The 21,469-nt window shown below is 34.3% G+C and overlaps 2 protein-coding genes across 5 annotated transcripts in view; one reads left to right on the top strand and one right to left on the bottom strand.

Annotated features, from left to right (window-relative positions):
* LOC307146155 (cyclin-dependent kinase-like 5) overlaps positions 1–8,973 on the bottom strand; it is a 68,953-nt gene extending 59,980 nt beyond the window's left edge. For all 3 annotated transcript variants that reach the window (XM_079850013.1, XM_079850012.1, XM_079850014.1), the window contains exon 1: positions 8,857–8,973. The gene's annotated coding sequence lies outside the window, so the exon portion shown is untranslated. The remainder of the gene's footprint in view (positions 1–8,856) is intronic.
* Positions 8,974–12,044: 3,071 nt separating this feature from the next.
* LOC307145739 (polycomb protein SCMH1) overlaps positions 12,045–21,469 on the top strand; it is a 38,016-nt gene continuing 28,591 nt past the window's right edge. For both annotated transcript variants that reach the window (XM_079849211.1, XM_079849210.1), the window contains exons 1-4: positions 12,045–12,129; positions 18,961–19,031; positions 20,200–20,268; positions 20,482–20,558. In XM_079849211.1, the coding sequence (XP_079705337.1) occupies positions 19,001–19,031; positions 20,200–20,268; positions 20,482–20,558 (177 nt within the window). In that variant the 5' untranslated portion in view covers positions 12,045–12,129; positions 18,961–19,000. The remainder of the gene's footprint in view (positions 12,130–18,960; positions 19,032–20,199; positions 20,269–20,481; positions 20,559–21,469) is intronic.

Below are 21,469 nucleotides of genomic sequence, written 5' to 3'. Positions count from 1 at the left end.
AGAAAAATATCAAAATATCTGTACATGCCAATAATTACATAAGTAAATAAATAAACAAATTATCAAACAAACAAACAAATAAATATGGCCAGAAATATCAAATATCTGTCAATATGATAATTACATAAGTAAATAAATAAACAAATTATCAAATAAATAAATAAATATGGCCGGAAATATGATAATTACATAAGTAATTAAATAAATAAATAAATAAATAAATAAATAAATATTACCGGAAATATCAAATATCGGACAATACCGATAATTACATAAATAAAAAATAAAAAACAAGCAAACAAACAAATAAATAAATAAAGCCGGAAATATCAAATATCTGAAAATACCGATTAAATAAATACATAAAATATCTGAATAGATAGACAGAGATAGATAGATAGATAGATAGATAGATAGATAGATAGATAGATAGATAGATAGATAGATAGATTATCGGTTCAACAATGCAGACTCTTTGCAAACATCTTTACTGGGATCCAGTAAACCAGCATCTGCTGTCCAAATCAAACCTGACCAAATGGTTTCCAAGATGCATCGCTATGTGGTTGCTAGGTGGTTGCTATGTGATTGTTTACCATTTTCACCAAATGCTCTCCAAAACAAAACAACGAATCCTAAACCAACATCAGCACAATCTTATTTCATCTCACAAAGGAGCAAATGTTTCCTCAGAGCCAGTTTGTTCTTTTTCATGTGTGGCGGCAGAGTTAAGTATTTGTGCGTGTGTGGGTCACAGATAATTAGGATGCGGCTATAAATAGTGCGTGGCAGAAGCATATTCAGAGCCATTAAAGAACGACACGCTGAACTGAAGGAGAACGAGACTCGACGTGTCCAGAACACACTGAGAATCAAAAACACCTGCGATTACAGGGACATCATTTAAGTTCAACTAGACAGCATGCTAGTGTTCTCTGTAGAGAGAGTCCATATCGCCTGATAAATATCAAGTATATGCCAATAAAGATTGTAAAACAAAGAAATAAAAAATATCTGAAATATCATTATTGTAAAATATTGCCGTTTTTTTTTATAACCGATACAATTAGCATTTAATATATGCCCAATAACCAGTATGCAGAATTGATATTTGTGCATTAATGGTTTTAAATGCGTATCTGAAATGCAGCGCCCTCTAGAGGCCAAATAAAACCATCACTGACGCCTAGTGGAGTTTGTTTTGACACGTGAGGCTGCACTGCACTTCAGATACGGGTTTAAAACAGACGATATGTTATACAGTACATTACCGTACATGTTTTCATATAATTATACAGTACGAGAGTGCCCTCTAAAGGCCAAATAAAACCATCACTGATGCCTCGTGGAGTTTGTTTTGACACGTGAGGCTGCACTGCACTTCAGATGCGGATTTAAAACAGACGATATGTTATACAGTACATTACCGTACGTGTTTTCATATTATTATACAGTACGAGAGCGCCCTCTAGAGGTCAAATAAACCCCTCACTGATGCCTCGTGGAGTTTGTTTTGACACGCAAGGCTGCGCTGCACTTCAGATACGGGTTTAAAACAGACGGTATGTTGTACAGTACATTACCGTACGTGTTTTCATATTATTATACAGTACGAGAGCGCCCTCTAGAGGCCAAATAAAACCATCACTGACTCCTCGTGGAGTTTGTTTTGACACGTGAGGCTGCACTGCACTTCAGATACAGATTTAAAACAGACGATATGTTGTACAGTACATTACCGTACGTGTTTTCATATTATTATACAGTACGAGAGCGCCCTCTAGAGGCCAAATAAAACCATCACTGACTCCTCGTGGAGTTTGTTTTGACACGTGAGGCTGCACTGCACTTCAGATACGGGTTTAAAACAGACGGTATGTTGTACAGTACATTACCGTACGTGTTTTCATATCATTATACAGTACGAGAGCGCCCTCTAGAGGTCAAATAAACCCCTCACTGATGCCTCGTGGAGTTTGTTTTGACACGCAAGGCTGCGCTGCACTTCAGATGCGGATTTAAAACAGACGATATGTTAAACAGTACATTACCGTACGTGTTTTCATATCATTATACAGTACGAGAGCGCCCACTAGAGGTCAAATAAAACCATCACTGACTCCTCGTGGAGTTTGTTTTGACACGCAAGGCTGCGCTGCACTTCAGATGCGGATTTAAAACAGACGATATGTTAAACAGTACATTACCGTACGTGTTTTCATATCATTATACAGTACGAGAGCGCCCACTAGAGGTCAAATAAAACCATCACTGACTCCTCGTGGAGTTTGTTTTGACACGCGAGGCTGCACTGCACTTCAGATGCGGATTTAAAACAGACAGTATGTTATACAGTACATTACCATACGTGTTTTCATATCATTATACAGTACCGAGAGCGCCCTCTAGAGGCCAAATAAACCCCTCACTGATGCCTCGTGGAGTTTGTTTTGACACGCAAGGCTGCGCTGCACTTCAGATGCGGATTTAAAACAGACGATATGTTATACAGTACATTACCGTATGTGTTTTCATATCATTATACAGCAATTAATTTGTTGACTAGATGCTGTATTAGTGGAGAACAGCACCAAAGGGAACTGCAAACATGAACAGATCTCTCTATGCTTTTCTGGTGCTGCTGAGATATGGTGGCCAAAAAACATAAGACTAAACTAATGTGAGATTGCTGGCATCTTTATGTAGGAGAAACATCAGTAGACAAATTCTCCTATATCAATGTTTTAATATAGATCATTTAGGACTGGAGGCTAAAAACCCTTCTGATAACCTGTTTGAACACAATTATTATTTTTGCAATTCTATTTGGTGACAAAAAATGGTCTTTCATTAATAATTGGAAAACATTCAACTCAAGACTTAATGTGATTTTTCTGGAGCATCTCATGTAAAATTAAAGTCTCCATTTGGTCTTTCTGGGTCTCAGTACGTGCACCACACACAAACAGATGGACGTCTTTATGTTTCGTCTGTGTGTGAGCGTGTGTTTCCGCTGGCACAGAGTTGTGCATGTCATCACTTTAGACCAAAACGCCAACAAATCAGTGATGAACGTGAGGTCTGGGACTCAGGGGGGAGACAGACACGTCACATCAGTGCGATTACACTGAGAACACGGATCAGGAAAACAAACACACCAACAACATCACACACACACACCTCAACATGAGATGAAGCTCACATTAGTGATTGGGCGTTCATGAACGAGTCGTTTGTTTTGCTTCAGTCAAGTGACAAATGAACTAAAGACTATAAGAAGCTCAATGCTCTTTTGAGGTGAAATACTCATTTTTATTTCTCATAATTTATATTCAGCTTCATTATAATGATTTTTAATTGTGGAATGTGACTGAAATCAAATATCTCCCAATATGGTTAAAGAATAAATAAAAAAATGAATACATAAATACATTTTGCCCAAAATATTACATATCAGCCAATACTAATTCATGAATAACTAAATAAATAAATGCTTGAAATATCTGCCAATAAATAAATAAATAAATATCTGGCCATACCGATTAAATAAAAACTTAAATAAATTTAGCTGGAAATAACAAATATCTGCCAATACCAATAAATACACAAATAAATAAATGAATAATTGAAGAAATCAATCACAAATATCACCCAGTAACCGATATATATTGTCCTGATTCAGTCATTCAAAACCATTTGCGTCTGTCAAGCGACCAATAATGAACTGCATGATAATGATTTTCTAATTCAGAATGTGATCAAAGATTGAACATATAAACATGTTCAGGGAGTTTGGCATATGAAAATGTAACATTTAACAAAATTACTTGAATAAAGATTAGTTGATATTTTTAACGAGATTCAAAAATCAATCCGACTATTTACAAAATCCATTTAAATTGTGAAACCTGTTAATTAATCAGAAAAAGAACGTTATTCAGACTGATTTTTTAACAATGGAAAAGTGGGCGTTAAAGGGATACTTCACAGATTAGCATTAAAGGGATAGTTCACTTTGAAATTAAATTTGGGTATGTTTTAGCTTACCTCAAGGGCATCCAAGATGTAGGTGTCTTTTTTTCCGCAGTAGTTTCAATTTTGATATTTTTAGGTCAAACCGTTCTTGTCTGTCAGTCGTATAATGCAGGTCTATGGTCACTGTCTCAAAGAGCATGCACAGAGTCCAAATTAAAACAATTCCCCATCGTCCAAATTAAACAATTCCCCATCGTAAGTACACATTGATGGCCTAAGACACGAAACGAGCGGTTTGTGTGAGAAAACGAACAGTATTTATATCGTTTTTTAACTCTTGTAACACAGCCACGTCCAAGTGATCTGAGGGCGCTCGCGCATCCTGGTGTGACGTGTACGCAGACTGGTGCATAGATATATATACACTGGAATAGATGTCGCCTTAAAGACATTCGTTCCAATGAACTGCCGTAGACAAGGCGACATCTAGTGTATATATCTATATCTATGCCCTTGAGGTAAGCTAAAACATACCAAAATTTAATTTCAAAGTGAACTATCCCTTTAAGCTTTGTATCAGTAGAAACCTGGTAGTATTTTCGAGTGACCGTGCTTCCCTCCCTCATGTCCGCCTGAGACGAGAGATTTCTGTATTGTGTGTCTGGAAAAAATCCTCAGATGACACAAAAATCGTCATTTAGCGTCAACTGAGGCTTTTCTGTCCAGAGGCGAGAGACTCCAGCCAGTAGGAGGAGCTCGTCCCGCATGTCTTCAACCCGCCCATAGGGGGATCTCACGATAAAACGCCGTCTTTTCAGTTTCAAGTCGACTAGTAGCCTAGTTGTATCATTTCTCCCCACACTGCCCTCTGTAACTGGTAGGCGTGGCTTGGGAGTGTCCTCGTAGGGCAGCGAAGCAAGTGCATTCTGGGAGTTGTAGTCTTTCATCCACATGAGCCAAAAATACATTTTCTGGCTTTTCTCAGTCTAGAAGGCACCAACTTACTAAAATAATTTCACATTTCTACTACAAATACACATTCATTTTTCCAGCGGTGAAATACCCCTTTAAAGAATGAAGTCAGGTGATCAAGAAAAGAGGGGAGGGGCTAAAAAAATACAATGGATTAGTTGATCAATTGGATTAAAAAAGCATTTTGCATTTAAAATGGTTTGTTCAAAAAGTTCTCAAGGACTAAAAATTAATTTACAGTTAAAATAAGTTTAAGTTACATAAAGAAATGTGTTTTGGCCTTTATGAATCTTTCTGAGAGAGTGAATGGCACAGCTCAGAGCTCGACGGAGGTCATGCTGTCACTTCCTCATGCACACACACAAATGAACAAATAAAAATGCCAAAGCAGCCTGTTTTTCACTGGATATGAGCTCTGGACTCGGACTAATTCAATCAAGCCTCTCTGAAAAGAGCTAAAAATACAGCCGTCAGCCTTTAAACGTCAGAAATAGCAGACCGGTGAATGCTCCGGCTCTTACAGCACAAACACATCAGGCCGTGAATCCGCCGCAGATTTGGGGAAGAGGATCGATATACCTCCCAATACTGTTGAAGAATAGAAATATTACATATCTGCCAATACCAATTCATAAATAAATAAATAAATAAATAAATGCTAGAAATATCTGGCAATACAGATTAAATTAATAATTTTTTTACAGATTAAAAAATTAAATAAATTTAGCTGGATTTACAAATATCTGCCAATACCAATAAATACATGAATAAATAAAATTTGGCCAAAAATTTGCCCAAAATATTACATATATCAATTCATAAAGAAATAAATGCTCCAAATATCTGGCAATACAGATTAAATTAATTAATTTTTACAGATTAAAAAATAAAATAAATTTAGCTGGATTTACAAATATCTGCCAATACCACTAAATACATGAATAAATAAAATTTGCCCAAAATATTACATATATCAATTCATAAATAAATAAATGCTCCAAATATCTGTCAATACAGATTAAATTAATTCGTTTTTACAGATTAAAAAATAAAATAAATTTAGCTGGATTTACAAATATCTGCCAATACCACTAAATACATGAATAAATAAAATTTGCCCAAAATATTACATATATGAATTCATAGATAAATAAATGCTCCAAATATCTGGCAATACCGATTAAAGAAAAACAGGGAGATTTGGCCGTTCAGCCTGTTACTGCTTACAAAGAGAGTCCTAGAATCAAACAAAGAATCTTCTCAGCTGGTTTTAAAACCGATCCACCTGGACGACACTCCTGATCCGCCGTACAAACTCACCGTGTTTCTGGGTTCAGTCCCCAGACGCACAAAATGAGAACATGTAAGGAGGACGAGGGGAAAAAAGACAGAGAGAAAGAGACTGATACTATAAACACCTTCTGGACTGAATATAGTGACGACCTTCTGAAATCAGAACAGAAACACAGACTGTATGCATCGTGTTAAAGCGTGCTTTAATGTGTGAGAACGGTTTATTTTACTGGCTAAACGTTGCATTTTAAAGCTTTAAAAACGATGGCTGGTTCAAACAGGTTTCCTGGACACTCCCCTCATCTGCCATTGGTCAGCCAAACGGATAGCCCCGCCCCCAAACTCAATAAGTACGAGTCAATAACTGTAGTTTCGGGCTGGTCGTAGATTTGAAAGCACTTTCAGTGGAATCAACTTACGAATGGTTTATTTATAGTTGCATATTGAGCTTAGATACAAGAAAGTATTTCAACATCCAAATACAAAGACACTTAACCTTTAACTTAATGCAAATAAGCAATTAAATGCAGTTTTTGCCTGTAACAGAGAGTTATTCTCTAAGAGGTGAAGAGAAACAATGATTTCTGTCCTTTTTCATGTAAACAAGGTCAGCGTGACCTCAAAAACTGAACACTCGTGATGATGAAGGCCAAAGCTTCTCAAGATCTTCATCAGACATTATTACCTCATCATAACACCGGTTACAAACGAGCTACATTTACTAAATCACTGTCATGCATGAGAAGAAACCGTCTAGATGTGGTAAAACTTTCATTGCATTCATGGTAAACATTTTGCAAACACCTGGGAATCGAACCCAAGACCTCGGCGTTGCAAGCGTCAAACTTTACTGTAGAATACTAGAGATGTCATTGCAGTAAACGGAACAGCTACTCATTCATTATAGAGCAGTAGTAGATTACAACACAACTGTAATTAGTAGCAGACAAATGTGTGACTATGTCAGATTTGACTTATAGATATTAAAAAGTGTTGTTTTTTTAAATATAGGTCACTTTTATGTCCCAGTGGATAGTTTTTTTTATTTTTGTGATATAAAGTTCACATTAAAACTGTCTTGTAAACATCTAACCATCAAATTCCTGTTATCTGGAGATTTTTATTGTTTTACCCTCATCCAAGATCTTGAATTTCCTCAGCTTTACTTTTGTCAAATTATGCAAAAAAAAAGTGAACATTTTATTTAATTATGTGCATTTAGGCTACATAAAATACTATCTATGAAAGTCTCATCAAGACAGGGTTTTCTAATGCAAAACGTGTTTAAAATGTAATTTCCATCAAAATGTGTGTTATTAAACAGTAACACAATACATGATTTGGGGAAAATGTCTGAGTAAAAAATATTTTAAATGAAAATTATACATGTATGTTCACTGATGGACATTGTTACACTCTTAAAAATGAAAATGAATAATAAAAGAAATAATAAAAAAGTTGCCGTAATGCCAGAGAAGAACCTTTTTTTTTTTTGGTTCATCAAAGAACCTTTTAGTGAACAATTCTTTAAAGAAGTTCTTGTGTGAAGGACATTTTAAAATAACCATTTTCCAATATAAAGAACCTTTTGTGATTCTTTAAATGAAAAAAAAAATGGAAAAAAGAAAAAGAAAATTCTGTCATTATTTTCTCGCCCTCATGTTGTTCCAAACCCACAAGACTCTCTGTCCCTCCACTGACAGCTACACAACTACCACTTTAATGCTTCAAAAAAGTTCATAAAGAGATTGTAAAACTAATCTGTATGAATTGAACAGTTTCTCAATTTTCTGAAGAAACTCAATCGCATGATGAACAAATTTAACTAGGCTTTTATTCACATTTAAGCATTTCTGGGTGAACTATCCCTTTTAAAGATTGTTCATGTATCCATAGATGCCAATAATGAACTACTATTTTTAAGAGTGCACTGTAACCAAATTCACTTCACTTGTGAGAGTGTTTTAGGAGTATTTAAGTACCAATAATCGAAAAAACATCCTGTTTTGAAGTAAAATTAGATTTAATTCAGGCTTTTATTCACATTAAAGCATTTTTGGGTGAACTATCCCCTTTAAAGATTGTTCATGTATCCATAGATGCCAATAGTATTTTTAAGAGTGTACTGTAGTAACCAAATTCACTTCACTTGTGAGAGTGTTTTAGGAGTATTTAAGAACCGATAATTGAGAAATCACCCTGTTTTGAAGTAAAATGGCATGCAACAGCAGTACAACAGTGATTTAAGAGTGTAAACATGACAGTACCTATGTGTTGATGTGCTCATATGTTCATATATGACTAATGCACCGGTCATGTATGCACTGCCAGACTCAGTCACGCATCTCGCGGTTTGCGTGTGTTTCTGTGTCTCTGCGTCGCATTGAGCGGGTTCGCGTTGCGTGGGAGTCACGCGCACATAGAAACACGGATCTGAACCACGCACTTCACCCACATCAGCCCTGACAGACTGTAATTATGACACAGAATACCACAACACTCTCAGAGCCGCAGTACAACAGCATGCCAAAGTGCTGCAGTCAAACCACGCATGATACCACTCAAATAATAATGATAAATCGAAGGGAATCAGAAAAACGAGTCGTGTTTACTTACGCGTTCCGGAGACCAGGACGCGGTATAAAACACTCACATCCTCAAATGCACTGATGTATGTGAACCTCATCAACCCACCCGCGACAACAGCAACAGTTTCAGACTGGCGTCAGTGGAGACGATTCCAATGACTGACGCTAGTCACAGACACGCCCCTTCGTGGGATATTCACCAATCAGAAGACCAGTAGCTCGATGTGGGCGTGGCAAACAGTGGCATCAGAACCAATATAATATAATATAATATAATATAATATAATATAATATAATAATAAATGTAATGCAGTGTAATGTAATCTAATCTAATATAATAATATTTATTTACTTAGGGGTTTTCACATTTCAGTGAATTTAGATTTGTAAATGAATAAATATGTATATACAGTAGGATCCTATATATAAACTTGTTTGTCAAATACAGTAAAAACAATAATATTGTGAAATATTATTACAATTTAAAATAACCGTTTTCTATGTGAATATATGTTAAAGTGTGATTTATTCCTGTGATCAAAGCTGAATTTTCAGCATCATTACTCCAGTCTTCAGTGTCACATGATCCTTCAGAAATCACTCTAATATGCTGATTTGATGATAAAAAAAAAACATGAAGGCCTATTATTATTATCATTAGTGTTCAATTCATATATTATATACATTTTTAAAAATGCATGACACATACATTGAAAGCACTGGTTTATATTGGTTATGGATTGCCATAAATTTCACCTGTTCGTGTATTTGCGCCTTCAGATCAAATCACTGACACCACCTAGTGGATATATGAAGGACAGTGATTATTTTCAAAGATGACAGACGACGAATAAAGGAAAGACTGATAAAATAATTTGAAACATTTTCTAAAAAATAAAATAAATAAAAACTTTTGTAGAAAAACAATGCATTTTCTGTCATTCACAGATGTGTACACCGAGACTGATACTGGAATTAAAATAGTCTATTTTTAATAAATGTTAGATTTTAAGAGTTTTAATCTACTTTCATTTCTGGCCTTTGACTATGACGCTATTTTAAATCCAGTGTGTCTCAGCATCTGGTTTTGGAAGACAAAATAAATAAAATAAAAGACTGGAACCGTTCAGAATGGATTAGCCTGGATGAGCTTCAGTGGAACAGAAGCACTTCTGAAGTGGCATTTAGCTGTTTTTACACAGGCTGTTACATGCATGAATGCTTTTACACAGCACTTACAGCTGTGTGCTTTGATACTACGGGCTGAAGTGGGTCAAAAGTGCAGCATTTACGTCTTTACACAGAATTATGAGCAGTCTTAAAGGTAGGGTAGGTAATTTCAGAGAGTCTAGCAATAGCATGCTAGCTTTGAAAGCATTTCTTTCTTAATTATGTTTACTTACGATTTGTTTTCCAGAAACACCAGCGATTTCAAAGCGTGTTTTTGAGACTGTCTTTGGTTCACTGCAGTTTTAAGGAGAAAATACTCAGCAATGCTGTCGACTTATGAACTTACACATGGTTTGTCTTAAAGCATATTAAAAACACCACATAGACACATAAACAACATTAAAAGCTGGATTTTCATCACAGGGGGACTTTAATATATCATAGACTAGAGTTAAGCTGTGACGTCACAATCAAGTTGAATTGTGGGTAGACAGTGTTATATGCATTACAAGTAACTTGAGTTACGTAATGTAATCAGATTACTTTTTCAAGTTAAACCATTACTTTTAAATTTACAACAAAATATCAGAGTTACTTTTTCATATAAGTAATGCAACTTTGTTTTTCCATGTATTCACTCTCAGAAAAAAAGGTACAAAAGCTGTCACTGTTGCGGTACCTTTTCAAAAGGTACACTTTTGTACCTAAAGAGTGCATATTAGTCCCTCAAAGGTACATATTGGTACCAAAAGTGTACATATTAGTTCCAAAAGTGTACATATTAGTACCTAAATGGTACATTTTAGAACCTTTTTGAAGGGTACTGTCCCAGTGACAGCTTTTGTACCTTTTTTTCTGAAAGTATTGACTGACAGCTCTCCTCATGCTGAGAGAAATCATGAGTTCACAGGCGTCGTGTTCGCTGTGCAAACATGATCGTTATTGAATAGTTGTAGAATAAAAGTAATTAGGCATTTACTCATCTCACTTACACACACACAAAAAAAGATTCAGTGTTACACAAAATTAATAAAAACAGTGAAATGCAAAACCAGAATATTACCAAACCTGCAATAATTAAATGTTAAATTATAGCTACATACTATATTTAATCTCACTTTAGTAAGTCTTTGCTGCTGACCTTTGATAATCAAAATAAGCGAAAATGATTTTAGATAAACCACATTTGTGTTTCATTTTTAAAAAATGTTATTGAATGTTATCGTGTTGAACTTTCTTCTCCTGCATCCAATTCTTCTTCAATCCAGAATGGCAGAACAGCCTAAACGTTTTTCTTTTACCTGCGCCCTAAACTGTACAGACATGAATTTATATTTTTTTCAGCAAGGCTTATTCATTTCAGTTTTGGTGAGAAAGGGTGTTATTAAAACACAACAAGCAAGCCCAGACCAGGTAAGAAAAATGTATGCATAAAAAAGTACTTTTTTAGGGAGTAACCCAATATTGTAATGCAGATGATTATGTTCTTTTGAATAGCTCATGGAAATGAGCATCTTGACCTTCACAACCCTATTGACTAAAATTAACGATCAGTTGTTTCTAAATCCACACACTGTACATCAAGTGTCCAACAAGTCCTAGTTTACCTTATATCTTATAATGTCAAAATATATGATAAACCACAATCGACATGAGCACAATACTGAGAAATACAACAAACAGAACAATACAACAACTTATAAATCAGCTTATAATACAATAGTTGACAAAAAACACACAAAATTAGGCTATGTGAAAACTTAGACAAAAGTCACACAAACACACGCACGCACGCACACACACACACACACACACACACAATTTCAATGTTATTATTGCCTATTTTAGTACTACTAGTAAATAGTCTAAACGCGTCAGAATGGGACCTGTAAGGATCGTGCTATTATTAATAGGCAAACTGTAATGATTGTCTAAATATTAGATTAATAGTAAAAAAAACTCAATGAAAGGCTCTCACGATGTCCAGTAGAATAAACGTGTGCGTATGAGAAAGCGAGCGAGCGCGCAACGCTGGTCTGGTTCTGCGCATGCGCAGTTCTGACCCCAAACATGGCGACAGAGAGCTGTGAAAAGTGCTGAATTCTGACTACATTTCGACAAATTTGCGAAGGTTGGTCGACATTTCTACACTTATTTTATTTTCTTACATACGTTATGCGCTTGATCGTTATGTCAGATTACAAATAAGGGCCTTTTTAAAGTCTATATGTGATGATTTAGGCGTTTGTTTTGCCTGATGTTCAACTCTTTCTGTGCCAGTGGCGATTATTCATGTTGTTATATCAGAAGTATTTGTGGATCCGAGCGAGACTGATAAAATAACGTGTGTTTGTGTTGTGTTTCGTTGCTTTTGATCATTATGATGTTGATGATGTGTATGATCAGTGGTGTGTCGTCATCGCTGATGACGTTTCCTTTATTTCAGATGTCAATCTCAGGCGTATGTAAACACTCGGATAGCGATCTTTAAATCTCAGATACATTATTTATCTTATTTTATTATCAGTAATGGATATGTCTCTTTACTTTCACAGTTCACACAACTGATAACATTTACAAAGTTTACGCTAACATGATGTGCTGAAAAGAACGACAGAATTTACCATGTTTTTACTATGGTATTCTTTGAATTATCTAGAAGTTCCATATAAATGCCTTGGAAAATAAATAATCATTCAATACTAGGTTATAAATTAGATTATTTTAGTATCGTGGTTCTGGCTCAGTAAGGTTAAAACAGGAGAAAATACTTTTTTACATTCATTCTGTTCATTGTTTTTAATTTATTTCTCATACTAAATATTTTCATACTTAATAACTGTTATCTGTATGATACATTTTTATGTGAAACATTATTTCAATACTTGAAAGAGTATTTGACAATGAGTGTATTTGTTACTAATTTATTACTACACATAGGGATGCTCCGAAATGGAAAAATTTGGCCGATACGATAATTCTTTATATTTTATAACCGATAATCGGTATATTGGCCGATAATATTCATCTGAAGTGTCTCAGCTGAAGAAAATAATCTGTTATTTATCTTATTTAATATATCGGCCTAATTTTCTAATCGGGTCGATAACGATAACATTAAAAATGAACATATATCGGCTGATATTTGTTATTATTTGTTACTAATTACTATATATAATAATAAAATATAGGCTATTTAGTATAGCACTATATGCAATAATAAAATGTTATATGTTATACTATTATTTGTAATTAAAACAAATTTAATGTTATTGCTTATATATATATATTTTTTTTTTTTTACATATAATAATAATGAAATATGTTTACAAATTATAAAAGTATTAATCCTTGTTAAAGTTCTTCTGTATTATTAGTGTTTTTGTTTTTCAAAATGTAGCGTAATTATGTTTTTGTGTCAAAAATAAACCATAAGAGATCACATTTTTCATAATCATTCATCATTTTTTGTGAAAAAAACATAAATTAATAATAAATGAACTATACAAACAGTGTAAGAAACTTTCACAATCTTCATCTTGTTATTTTTTCGTGACAGTGACGGCAAATGCAAAGTTACCATGTTTTTATCATAGTAAAAATAACTAGTAGCTGTGAGTTTTTAGTGGTTAAAAGATTAAACATTGGTTCGTAGATTCAACATTTAATTTAGTAACATCACTGTAAAATGTTCATGTTATCTATGTGAGATAATGGGCTTGTGCAGATGTTTGTTTGTGATGTAAATTTCTCTTTAGTATTTTGTCTGTGTGTCAGAGCTGTAATTAATATTCTGTTCAGGTGGAGGTTGTTTGTGTTGAATGTAATACTCATTTGGTCTCATGTTCAAAGATGGAGAGTGCTTCTGATGGAGAACAGAGAGAGAGAGAGAGAGAGAGAGAGAGAGAGAGGTATTGTTTCTCACTGAGGCAGGAACACGTGCTGTATGATGCAAACTGCTTGAAATCAAACATGGAAATAAAAAAAAGGAGTGCTGAGAGCGTGTTTGTTTTTTATGAATGATGAAAAGCTAGAGAAAGTCAGATAAGCCCCACCCACCACACCCAATGATATCTGCATCAGCCAATAAGCCCCGCCCACCACACCCAATGACACCTGCATCAGCCAATAAGCCCCGCCCACCACACCAATGACACCTGCATCAGCCAATAAGCCCCGCCCACCACACCCAATGACACCTGCATCAGCCAATAAACCCCGCCCACTACACGTGCATCAGCCAATAAGCCCCGCCCACCACACATGACACCTGCATCAGCCAATAAGCCCCACCCACCACACCCAATCACACCTTTATCAGCCAATAAGCCCCGCCCACCTGTCTGTCACTTTTTAGCCGTGGGTGATTGGAACACACCATTTTAGTAAAGCAGTTCTCTAAAAAGAAATGATTAAACAAAGCTTTTGTTTTTGAATAATTTCTGGATGCTGTCGGGTGAATAAGAGGGCAGATCTGGCTGCTGGAATGTTATGATTATGGATGAAATGTTTCAGGAATGGGATGCCTTAGGGAATGCTGGGATATGTTATGATAAACACTCTTTGTAGGCGAGTCGGAGAGAGGTTTGTTCATCTCTGTAACTTGTGCTTTATTTAGTTATAATGTTAATAGTAATTTTAATTAATTACTTTATATTTAATGTAATTCAATATAATAATGTGTATGTAGTTTGCTTTATGTTCAATATTTAATAAATTATTTATAAAATTGCAACAACAAAAAAATTGATCAATTGATTAAAAATATTTGATGTCAAATCTAATTAATGTAATTAAGTGTGTGCTAAGATTAATAAGTAAAAAACATATTTGCACACAGTGGATCTCTCAAGTGTCTTTGTAATTTGTTCATAAAACTATTTTTACTGTAATTTTACATCAAATTCAATTCTAAATATTGGACAGTTTTACTCAAACTGATGTGCAGAATTGAATTTTCAGATGACATTCAAACAACAATTTTTTATGTAAATTGTTACATGCAGTTTTTGTTTGAATGATTTACAGATGATTTTTGTTAGTTTTAGGTGCTGTTTAAATGATTTTTCTCAAAATATTTAAACAAATGATCAACAGAATAATTGATTATTAAAAACGTTGCAGGAATATAATGACTCCTTATGTTAGGTTTAGGAGCTTTTTATCTGATTTTTGTCCAGTTAATCAAGATAAATCAGATAAATCAACAAACGTTTTGCAGTTCTATATTTTTGTTTTTCCACAAACTATCATTTGACAGTAAGTTCATCATCCTGATGCAAAACAGCTGAAATGAGTTAGTGTCAGACTAATATGTTAGTCATTTTGCCTATTGATTTGTTTATCAACAAATAGTTTATTCTTTATTATAAATTACTATTTACATTTAATAAAAGCAGAACAAGTTTCTTTGTAATTTGTGTGTAAAATTATTTTTTGATTGTAAATGTGACATTGAATTAAATTTTTCCTAACTTTTGGACATTGCCATTTTACATACATTTCTTATTTGCATTTTTTTTTTTAAATGTAAATCGTTCCAATAAATCCATTCACAGTTTGTGTTCGAATGAAGGATAAAGTACTTTGTTTTTTATGTACACTAATAAAAATGTCAAATGTAATTTTTTTCCTACATTAAAAACAAGAATTCAGGCAAGAATAAAAAATAAAAATAAAAATTCTATAATACTCAATTCAATCTTGTAAAAATTAAAGCTTTAACTTATATGTATATTTTACTTGGAATTGTTTATGTTGAGTAAGTTATAAAATTAAGTAAAACCTACTCAACTTTCTGATACTGGTGTTCCCATCATGCACTGGGGCATGAATAATTAATAAGGTTGCATTTTCACTATTTTATAGTTGTATTTACACTTGTTTAATTGTTACTTTTGTGGTTTTGTGACATCTGGAGTTCATTTTCTACTCAAAATGACCAAATCATACTCAAAAACTATGATTGTTGTCTTACAAAGCGTAACAAGACATTTTTTTAAGTAACTTTAAGTAACACTTTAAAAGCACGGCTTAATTCAGTTCTAACATTGTTTGAGGAAAATGTACAAACAAAGAGTGAGGAAAGTGTACTTGAAACGAGTATTTCAAAGTAAAAACTTCAAATGAATAAGTAGAAATTACTCAACAAACTCTCAAAGTACTTATTCTCTTTGTTCATTTTTTACATGACTTAGTTAAGTCGATGTGAAATTTACTTAAAATACGAGTACAAAAACTTGCAAAATAAAAATTAAGTAAATTTTACTTTTTTTTTTTTTTTCCAGTGTAGTTTTTGAGGGTAAATCCTAAATCAAATACTATCCTGAGAGCGTCATCTTCAGTGTCTCAAACAAAACTCATGAATCTCACAAACTTTGTCAAGTCCAGTGACTAGTTCTTCTCCAGGAGTCTTTAAAGTAGCTTGTAAAATGACTTTTTCCCTGATGAAAACAACATTGGAGCTTGTGATTTTGAGAAAGCGTTTAAACTTCATTTGGTTTTATTACTCAAACAAAACACTGCAAACTCTTTCCTTTTGTCTGTCCGAGACAGCGTTTCTTTAGGATCATTGATCAACTATTATTATAGTTTTTGCTAATATTTTGAATTAGATTTTATTTTTCTCCTTTTTTAAAGTTTTAGTAATTTTGTTTGTCATTATTAGTCTTTTTTTATGTCTATAGTTTTTATTTAAGTTTAAGTTTATTTGAGTTTTAGTTATTTTAGTACTTCAAGTTAAACTAAATGAAAATGATAAATGTGACCTGAAATAAAATAAGTTTAAGTTTTTCTATTTTATTTCAGGTAATGTTTGTTTTATTTGAAGTAATGAAAATGTAATTTATAGTGTTATTATATTTGTATTAATGTTTTCAATTTTATGTTATTTTCATATGTACTGTTTTCATGTGAATTTTGTTCTTGTTGTGTTTTTGTCACTTTTATTAGTTTTATTTCTATAGTTTTTTTATTTAGTTTAAGTTGTAGTTTATTTGGTTTTAATTGTAGTTTATTTAGTTTTAGTTATATTACTTTTTATAAATGTTATTTATTTGAAGTAATGAAAAGGTTATTTTAATATCATACTATTATTCATTTTTTTAATTAAAATGTAGTTTTCATGTGAATTTAAGTTAAATTTATAGGCAAATTTGTAGTCAGTTTTTATTTTATTTTATTTATTTTAGTACTTCAACTAAACGAAAATTAGAAATGCTGCCTTGGCTAGCTGTAATAAAATAAGTTGAATTATTTTTTTTATAAATATTTTATTTAATTTCAGTTAGTGTTTATTTTGTTAGAAGGTTTGAGAGTGTTTTTAATGGTTTTAGTTTTAGTTTAGAGAGACGGCGGCGAGCTCCTGAACAGAAACAGTGATTCTTCTGTGGCCTGAGACTCAGGAGTGAAACCTCTCACGACATCAGTGAAGAGTCTGAGTGAAAGAGAGCGATTATGCCGGCAGAAAGAGCAAATGAACGGCAGAACGAGAAGCTCACATGAGACCAAAGCGGAATGAACTCTTAATTGCTTGACATAAATAAGGAACTCATTTGTTCTGTCTATAATTGTCTGCCGGCATGTGGATTCAATTTCTAATCTAATAAGACACTTGATTATCGTCATATTCATGTCAGGAACGATCCGCTGGTCTTCGCTCAGTTCGGGAGATTCATTTCTTTGCTTTAGACAGGAAGAGTGTGTTTGTGTGCTGTGGGAAGTTTCGCTCTTGAACAAGACGGCATTCAGCAGAGAGAGAGAGAGAGTGTGTGTGTGTGTGTGTGTGTGTGTGTGTGTGTGTGTGTGTGTGTGTGTGTGTGTGTGTGTGTGTTTCATGTCTCATTCGAGGGAAGCTTGACGCTCACACACGTGAAACTGAGAATCTGCAAGATCTTAATCTTTTACCTGATAAAAAGAGGAACATAAAAATGGCATTTGGTTAGTTATGCATTTTTACTAAAGATTAAGTTGTGGCCAAAAGTGACATCCAAAGTGGATTTTTGTTTTTAATTAACCTAAAAGTTTGATTAAACCATCAAAATATGAGGTATTTATCTGACAAAATTATTTGCAACACAATAACTGCTACAGGTTATTTTACTTATACAAAAACAATAGGATCAAATGAAAAAGCATTTGACAGCATAATCAGTTATTCAAATTTGGTTGGTTCTCTCTTGATTTTGCATGCAGTCATAATTTCTTATGTCTTCAGTGTCACTTGATACTTCAGAAATCAGTCTAATATGGAAACAGAACAGCATTTATTTGAAATAGAATCTTTTGTAATGTTATAAATATCTTTATTGTCACTTTTGATCAGTTTTAATGCGACCTCGGTCAATAAAAGTATTGATTTTTTTTAATCTTACCCCAAATGTTTGAATGGTCGTTTATAATGGTTTCTACCTAAATATGAAACAGCATATTTCAACATTGATAATAATCATAAATGTTTCTTGAGCATCAAATCATCATATTAGAGTGATTTCTGAAGGATCATGTGACACTGAAGACTGGAGTAATGATGCTGAAAATTCAGCTTTGATCACAGGAATAAATTACACTTTACTATATATTCACATAGAAAACAGCTGATTTACATTAGAATAATATTTCACAATTATGCTGTATTTTTGATTGAATAAATGCAGCCTTGGTGAGCATATATTTAGCAAATGTGTGGTAATTTGGTAGTATTAATGATTTAAAAAAATTCAAAGTACTATTCATGCTTCATGACTCATTTATAAATTGCAATATAATAAAAAATACTCCTAATATTGGAGAAATTCAAGCTTTAAACTCTGTGCATTGTTTGAGAATTCAACTACTGTTTGAAATGCATCTCACTTGATTTTTAACTACTTTTAACTTCACTTAACATTTTAAAAACACGCCACAAGTAGCACAAAGATGTCCATTTGACAAATCTGCATGTGTTTGTGTGTGTCTCTCTCAGGTCGAGCGCTCGGATCTCTTCAGGAATCTCACCAGAGTTAATGGTCAACATGGGCCGAACGCTACTGAAAGGTAAAACACACACACACACACACATTTATGTGCTTGGTCAGTGTCGTTGTGGGTTTTGATTCTTCTGCTGTTGTTGGCTGTAATGGAGCTGTAATGCGGTCAAAGACCTGGAACTACTTTAGCCGTGCGTTTCCCTAAAAATAATTGCACACCTTAAACGTTCGTCAGCCAATCAGATTCAAGCATTCAACTGCCACGTAGTATAACTAATGATAATCTCAGGGACTGTTTATGTGCTTTATTTAATGTTAAAAGTGTGTCATGTGACTCTGAATATCATTTAGTGCTCCAGCTTTGAGGCTGTAAAAGCAACAATGGATAATTCACCTCAGATCCTGAAATTAAACAAATGGAAACAAGAACGTTCAAACTGTGAACAAACAAGTGTATTCTTTCACAAAGATTGCTTTAGTAACTCAGCCTATGTATTTGAATAATGTTTAAATGGTGTAATATTTGTGAATTTGATTATGTAGCTACTTATCCATTTTCTTGCGAGTGCTGTCAAGATTACTCTCTGGTGCCGCGAGACTCCGCCCACACACTGTTCTGATTGGCTGACTCCGCCTACACGCTGCTCTGATTGGCTGACTCTGCCCACACACTGTTCTGATTGGCTGACTCCGCCCACACGCTGCTCTGATTGGCTGACTCCGCCCACACGCTGTTCTGATTGGCTGACTCCGCCCACACGCTGTTCTGATTGGCTGACTACGCACACAAGCTGTTCTGATTGGCTGTGGGTTTTGATTGATTTTGACGCATCTCGCAGTCGCGTCTGGTGTGGACAGACAAATTATTTGTCGCTGGAATCTTATCGCATCGCGTCTGGTTAGGACACGGTGTTTGTCTCCATCTATTGGTGAAATAATGTATGTAACTTCTGTTGCTGTTCACGGTCAGGGTAGGACTATTTTTTCCAGCGGAAGGAAGACTTTTAGTGATTTTACTTCATGAGAGTTGCATTAATGCATGTTTTTTGGTTTTAATATTTGTATTGTGTGGTAACCGTTTTATAAAAGCACAGCCTCCCGTACCGTATTGCTTACTTAACAAATGAGACCTCACTGTAAAGTGTTACCTCACCCTGAAAACAACTCAACACTTACATTTCAAGAAGAGTATAATCAGAAATGTTCTACATGAGATTGGTGTCGTTCCTCTGCAGATCACAAAGACAGTAAGAAGGATAAAGCGGGCAGGAGCATGTCTCTCACAGGTCCTGGACCAGTCAAAGGTAGTGACACACACACACACACACACACACTCTGAGTCTGACCTGAGATCAGCATAGAGACAGAAAACAATCCAACCGTCTCCATTGACTTTGTATTGCGTAAAGAAATGACAGGAATCTTCTCGCAATACAAAGTCAATGGAGCCGTTCTGTGATGATGATGATGATGATGATGATGATGATGATGATGATGTGTGTGTTTCTCTGCTGCAGTGACCGAGTCCTTCTCGTGGGAGGAGTATTTAAAGGAGACCTCATCAGTCCCCGCCCCCCCCAGCTGCTTCAGACAGGTCAGAGTGACATCACTGGCCCTTTTAAAGACACGTCTCTGTTTGTCCTGTACATAGAAATCTCATTAACCCTATAAAGCCTACTTTAGGACACACATAGGACTGATAAACGTCATTGAATTGCACATGATCTCATAATTAGTGATGCATTCAAATATGTGAACATTTTGGCCGATACCGATAACCGATAATTCTTTATATTTGAAAGCCGATAACCGATATATTGGCTGATAAATCTAAATCCAAGTTTTATATAATTTTTGAGAGCCTGATTACAAAAACAAAAGTCTCACTATTAAAATCCACATCCCAAACACACAATTAAAATGTTCTCATTATCATTTTATGTAGCCGATATAACAGACATGTTGCACTTTACTGTATTTTCCTTTCTGAAGTGATTTCAATCATATTTCAAGCAATTTAAACCCATCATGTTGAACAGTGCTCATCTAAAGTGTCTCAGCTAAAGGAAATAATGCATTATTTATCGGCTTTAATATATATTGGCCTAATTTTCAAAATTAAAATGACCATATGTTGGCCGATACCGATATAGTGGCCGATATATATCGTGCATCTCTATCTCCTCCAGTCCTTCTGTCGTCTGATTGATAGTTTAGACTTTTTTTAGCAATTAAAAGCCTTTTAGTATAATTATACAAACATCCACCTTCAGCTCGTGTCTTTATGCTGTAAAATCTTTTGATTTTTATAAAGTAAATGTCAGAATAGCCTTTATATTAAGTAATATTTCAAGATGAACTTACTGGACTGAAGCAACTTCGGTTTACGTGATTATTCATACATTGTTTTTTAGAAAAATCATGAAATGCATAAAATATGATCGTAAGGCTTTTAAGGAAGGTTTATTTGTTCATCTCTCAATCATAATTGCACTGCATTACATT

The sequence above is a fragment of the Squalius cephalus genome (genome assembly GCF_949319135.1).
Source record: "Squalius cephalus genome assembly, chromosome: 18".
In the NCBI taxonomy this organism is placed as follows: Eukaryota; Metazoa; Chordata; class Actinopteri; order Cypriniformes; family Leuciscidae; genus Squalius; species Squalius cephalus.
The sequence above is the reverse complement of the archived record's forward strand: the minus strand, read 5'-3'. Positions and strand labels throughout refer to the sequence as shown.